Source organism: Boleophthalmus pectinirostris, unplaced genomic scaffold, assembly GCF_026225935.1.
Source record: "Boleophthalmus pectinirostris isolate CB_2022bp ecotype Guang Dong unplaced genomic scaffold, ASM2622593v1 HiC_scaffold_20, whole genome shotgun sequence".
Lineage (NCBI taxonomy): Eukaryota > Metazoa > Chordata > Actinopteri > Gobiiformes > Gobiidae > Boleophthalmus > Boleophthalmus pectinirostris.
Window position 1 is genome coordinate 21561371 of NW_026571153.1, and position 6630 is coordinate 21568000.

At 39.7% G+C, this 6630-nt stretch overlaps 1 protein-coding gene across 2 annotated transcripts in view; it reads left to right on the forward strand.

The window, feature by feature from the left end:
* The window catches only part of pcdh7b (protocadherin 7b), a 208937-nt gene extending 204676 nt beyond the window's left edge, over window positions 1-4261 (forward strand). For both annotated transcript variants that reach the window (XM_020937825.2, XM_055156722.1), the window contains exon 3: window positions 3789-4261. In XM_020937825.2, coding sequence (XP_020793484.1) covers window positions 3789-4261 — 473 coding nt within the window. The remainder of the gene's footprint in view (window positions 1-3788) is intronic.
* Window positions 4262-6630: the final 2369 nt, after the last annotated feature.

Consider the following 6630-nt stretch of genomic DNA (forward strand, 5'->3'; position numbering starts at 1 on the left):
TACTGATCACAAAACAGTATAATTCAGCCCCTTTAACTACTTCATACACTAACTTCACAAGGTAATAGATGATGCGTAACTATTCCCTACAAGGAACTGGAGCAGAAAGAGCACATTTAAACCAGCTCGACCCTGTGATGCAACGCACACATTAGATTGTAACAGCCTCAGAGTAACCAGGCACCAGACGAAGTTCCCTTTTATTCTGGCACTGCAAATTCTCCGCGTCCAATCGCTACTGTACCCAGGCCTCTTTGAAACACCCCACAGAGTAAGAGCGTCAGCTGATAGGGAGGCGGACTAAAGCCAGTTAAGAGGAGCCGGGGTTTAGCCGGTACAGCCTCTGGCCCACTTTCAGCCAACGTTTTGTACTGAATGTTCAAATAATGGAAGTTTTCGAGTCCCTAATACGGGTGAATTTGAGATGTACGATTTTGCACCGCTTGTAGCATTTATTATCTACTTGGGCCTCTGTGTCTCTTGGGTAATAACCAATTCACTTCATTCAAGTTAAAGTTTCGTCCAACTCCGTGGAAAGTTGAGCTGTTTTTTTTTTTTTTTTTTTCCCAATTTTGCTGGGCAGTTTTTAATTTCATTTCAATGCAATGCAGCAAGGATAATGGCTTTGTATTGATCATGACTGTTTACTATGTACCAGTGGAGATGGTGCTAGCTTCTGTAGCCAAAATATCATGTCCAGGGCCTCGGGGATGTGTCCCGGCTTGGCTTTTTGTTCAGCTAACAGCGAGGCCTTTTAATGCAGAAGTATGACCCACTTGTATTGTGGTGTTTTGTGTGGGCTGGTGAATATGTGACAAAACAACTGGGTTACTACAACTTTCTGAGAGGTAATGGAAGCAAATATAGCTCAGTTTTGTACTTTGGGGGATTATAGTTTTACCAGTATTTTACACATCCGCTCACATCAGTATCTTGATTCATTTATTGATTCTCTAATTAATCTATTCTATTCTGATAAAAAGTGTGCTGTAATATTGTAGTATTGTTTTGTTTTGTATGCCAGTGTAAATATAATAGCTGTTATAGTTGTTGGCAATGAGACGGTGTAATCCTTCAGTAGTAAAAAGTAAAAATAGTAAAGTACCGTACTTCAGAGTGTTTTAGGCATTTATACTTTACTTAAGTAGATACTTTTTACTTTACTACTACTATACCACTTGAGAGTAGGTATCTGTACTGTCTACAATTACATTTTTGGGACAGGACTGAAAATTATTATTATTATTATTTCAAACAGAAATAGCAATAAAAACAGCTAAAAAAATATATTCTTTTGTAACTATTTTTTCAACAGAATTTAGAATTCGACAGATTTGTTATCAAAATTTAAACATTTGAAGCCTTATAAGACCTCAAAATATTAATCGCAAAAACAGAGTCTAGATCACTACTGATGAAACCTTCTCTACAAATAATAGTACAATGATCAAATCCTCACAATTATAGTAGAAGTACATAAGTGGTAGTAATACTAATAGTAGAAAAATAAGTTTAGTTCATAAAACACAATGACGTAGACTGATTTTGCGGTATTGAGTATTTTGACAGGAAATGTATTAAATCATTTGTTACAATAAAGTGATAAAAATACAGTATGGCCCAGCTTTCATATTGTAGTCCAATTCATTAGCATGGCTGGGAACGTGTTCATCTGAGAAAGCCTGCAGAGTCAATGGACCATAGCGAGGACATAATCACCAACCCTTTTTTTATGCACTCCAACGCAAGAAACGCTCATGGATGAGGGAGAAAACTAACATTTCCTGATGATTTTGAGTTCTTAAGCAGGGGTGACGTTGTGGTATTTGGACGAGCGTTTAAGAGAGACATGTGGCTGTGGCTTGCGGGTTGCCAGTTATTGTGTGCATAGATGTTAAAATTTCAGCACCTGGCAACATTTTGCCTGTCGTCACTTGGTCATTTGTAGCAGGTGGTCAGCAGCTTAATACTTCCAATTACATTTTGTTTTATTTTTACTGTCTTGAGTGAAAGGAATATATGATTATGTATGACAGTTAAAAATCATAATCAATTTTGCATGGTTAACTGAAACATTTATTAAATTGTCATTGTTGTAGCAATTGTAGTTCTTTTTTAGCAGTGATAATAGTAGAAGTAGGTTGTTGGTTGTTGTTGTAGCAGTAGCAGTCAGTGGTTATTAGTTAGTTGTAGTATTCTAAAATCAGTCTTGGGAAATACTTCTAATCGCTTTTTTTTTTTCCCCCCCAGTTATGTAAATTTAGCATGTACATTTTCCATTACCATTACCATAACATTACTACACTTTATTTATCTTAATTTCCTAAACCATTTTTCTTTACCAGACATGTGGCTTGGCTAGATCGTAATATATGGACAGAGTAACTCCAAATTCAGATCAGTTGAATCTGCAGTCTTCTCCCAGCTGCTGTGGAATGGCACTTTGAAACCAATAGGGGACGTACGTAGACTAGCGCTCGGGGGCATTCAAAGCGAAACTATGTTCCATAGAAATTCAAATGTGCAGGACTACAAAGGGCTGCTGGCTCCGCTCGTCTTCCTCGCCTTTCTTTGCCGTCCTTGTCTCAGTTGCATTGTGTCCTCATGTGTCTGCATCACATAAAGTCACTCTCCACGCTCCTTTTGTCAACATGTCTTTTAGTTTAGCTTCTCTGCTCTTCAAGGATTTCCAGTACAGTGTATATACATTTACTCCAGTGATAAAAAATGAGTGATTTATTTCCCTCTTATTTTTTTTTTCTTTTACAGGAGAAAAAGAACATTAAAAGTAAGCCATGGTCCAAAATCTTACTGTTTTTTGCAGATATGGGTGAAGGCATGCTTGGCTTGGTTTGCACTCACCTTTGCTTTTTATGGTTTTGCCATTGTTTTGCATCAGGTCATGTACAACATAACATCTAACATGTTGTATACAGCAACAATCGAGCTTTTTATGAGAATGTTTCACTGATGAATATTGTCAAAATACCCGTCCAACTTTCCGTTCTGTTGTGCCATTTTATGCAGCTAATTTGAGCTTTAAGTATCGCACAGTAGCTAATCTGCAGCCACAGCTTTGCAAGGTAATTGGTTCAGATCCCCATTAGTGGATTTAAAAGGATATGAGAGCGCCTGAGCCACACAAAGCTATTAAGCTCCTTAGATCAGAGCATGATTGTCGTCTGTCAATCACCAGATAAGAAAAATAGGATTTTGTTTCTTAATGATTTTTGACAAAATGCATTACACTTCTATTCAGGCCAACACAGAGGTTCTAATCTATTACATAATCCTAAAATTCAGATGTGCTCAAACAGACCCTGTGGCCTCCTGGCTGCATCATCTGCCCCTCCCCTCACAAAGCACACATAAAGCATGGCATTATTTCAATTTGGATTCACGCCACTGTTTTTTAGTTTCAGGCTGTCGTTGTAGCCAGTACAGTCAACTTTTTCATTCTTGTTTTGTTATTCTTTCTGTTATGTGGTTATGGGTTTTGCATGAGTCAAATGCAATTTTATCCACAAAACTGTGAGAAAGGTTACAGACAGAATGAACAGCTTTGTGAATGGAGCTTGGTAACAGATAAGCCTCTTGTCTTTAATTTTTCCATTAACATTTAGATGCGCTGAAACCTCATTTGAAAGAAAATTACAGATTCACGCATCTAACAGAGCAACCTTTATTATGTGTTACACGCATCACTTAGTGCAGTTTTTGTCAAAAAACAATATTCTGTTTGTAGAAAAAACATGCATTCCTAATGATCTGTCTCTGTGCTGTTACAGACTCCCGGCCCCTGCCTGACGTAGCCATGACCGGCAAGTGCACCCGGGAATGTGATGAATACGGCCACTCGGACTCCTGCTGGATGCCTGTGCACACATCGCCCGAGCGCCGCCCATCCAAGTCCTCCAACAACCCCCAACAACCAAAGCTTTCCACGTTCATGAGCGGCACCGGCAGCAGCAGCAGCAGCAGTGCCGAGCAGCCAGCCAGCCAAGAGACCCTCGCCATGGCCGCCATGGCCAACGGAGACCCCACTGCCGCGCACATGATGGGAGACCGCAACCGCAACCTGCTCAACAGGAAAATGGCCTCCTCTTCATCCTACGAAGCCTTTGGTTCGCCTTCCTATGGCTCCGCTGGAGCCGGGGAGGAAGTGCTGGGCCACCCCACTGAGGAGATCCCACTGGCTCCCACAGGGGAGTACAAACCCACCACGTGTGGCACTCTCACACGGAGGGAGGTGTACCTGTGAGGCCCCACTGGACACAGCTGCTGCGCCACTCTCTGTTCAAAGAACTACATCAGAGCTGCCAGCCTCCACATATCCGCTGTAGAAAGGCCTGTGTAGGGCCTGTAGGACTATAGTGTGCCCAAAGACCATAACGACTACTATACGTGGAGATGTTCTCTTACTTTTTAAGTGCTCATTTTGGCCATGAACTTGGTGGAACGAGGGGTAGGGTCATGGATGGAACTTGTAACATGGCCCGTCTGGCTCTTGTGACTGACCTGCTGTCTGACAGTGTGTACAGAATCATTTGACATATAGCGTACATGCATGCATCACCCGCTGCAGCCCCACTCCCCGAAGAGGACTCTGTACAGGAAATACTCTGTTGGCCTTTTCTCCCTGCTTTTCTGGGCTAAAACACTGAACCAAAACTTGACCACATACAAATCTCATTAGGATCAGACAGACTAAGCTTTAATGAATCTGCCCAGAAAAGACTTGTGTTTTTCAGAAATTCTTCAGAAACTGACTGAAATGAGACCCAATGGAATTTGCTGCACCATGACAACAGTTCCTACATCCCTTCTACACTATGGGAGTCTGCATTGCCAGTGTGAATGGTGACAAACTGTACATACACATTGGACCTCAAACCAATACTGCTACCATTCCCTTTTGTCTTGCTACTTTCTACAGTCTCTCATTCACTGTCTGTTCAAACACAATCCTACAAGTTCTTAGAGCCATGACTCAGACAATGGCTGGAAAAGCATGTGGTTTCCTCAAAGGGACGTACTAGTTGTGATAGTGGTTACCTTGACTTTTTTTCAGTGCAGGCTATGACACTGACTGAACCCTTAGAAAGCACATAGGGCGGCATGCAATTTATGGCCAGATTGTATAGAGTGGCTAAAGAGGACACAGTATGGCCGTATAGCTCCAATTAAAGTTTGTTTACAACATTCTCTTGTGTTATAGAATGAGCAATAAACCATAACCATACATGACCAAGAACATTAAATACATTCATTTGCCTTTGAGGTCAAGTCAAGGCAAGGAAGTCTATAGGAATTATACTTAGAGCTAGAATGTTGCGTTACATGGGAGCGGCATCGTATAGCATGAATGTAAAAGTCAACCAATTTGAACAATCAAAGCAAACGAAGGCAACATGATCAACGGCTAACCAAAGCTTCGGAAAATACAGTGAAGCACTCGCTAAGACACCTTTCAATAGCAGAATTTCAAGGGTCGTTTAAAGCATTTCACTTTCAGACCATCTACACAATGTTGGAGATGCCGTGCCTCCCTCGTCAACTATCTTTTTATTTATTTGTTTTCCTGTCTTGCATATCGAGGAGTGCAGATTTTCATAACTGTAAAACAAGCAAAAGAATAACCGATGCAATGGAACTCTTTTTGTATGTTAGCAAAAACCCCTTTGGTTTGGAAACCGGAGATGCTACTTTTCCTCCTGCATTTCCGGCAAGTCTATACTAGTCTGTAAGTACTACTCGTCGTTTGGAAGAAAAAGTGCTCCTATACTTATCAACTGTATACATGAATATTTACTTTTTACTGCACGTTTAAATGGGAACCTACTTCACTTACTGAGAAAGAAAGAGAAAAAAAAACTGTAAAACAAAATGTACAAAAAAATGTTAACCTTGTGAACATGGGAATCCACCTTGTTGCTTGCTTTTGTTATACCTGAAGAGACGTTAGCCAATTAGTACAACTTAGTACATTGGTTAAGACTGTAATACGTTAAATTTTTTATATTTTCTTTTGATTATTATTAGTTTGAGTGTAACAATTCATGTCCAAATGTTTCATATCTTTCATTTACAACCTTTATTTAAGTTTTTAATCCCATACAATACTGGTTTGTTCTACAATAACATTTGGAAACCATAGCAACGATCACAACAATGTACTCTGTGTTTTGCTTTCTTTTCTGGTGCCACTTTGTATATTTAGAGTGCTTCTGAAAAAAAGAAAAAAAAAATCATAAAAATACTAGAGTGAATGCAAATATGCAATTGTGCCTTTTTATACCGATTGGTATCTTGTTGGTTTGGAATGGTACTTCTTCAGTTAAGTTGCTCACAAATATAGAAAGGGGTGGCATTAAGAACGGGCTGAAATTTGCATATAGGAATCACATGATGTCAAAGGCTTTCCGAAGGATGACCAGTCAAATGTCTAAATTACTTTTATATTGAGACATGGGTTTACTTATATCCTGTATCATGTAACTGTATGGGTTGTTTGTAGATTGTAACTAAAATGACTGCGTTTACATGGCGATAAATAATTATACCAACACCTGTATTAGATTCAAGTCAATACTATGGACATGTTGTGATATGCAATTTAACTAGATAATA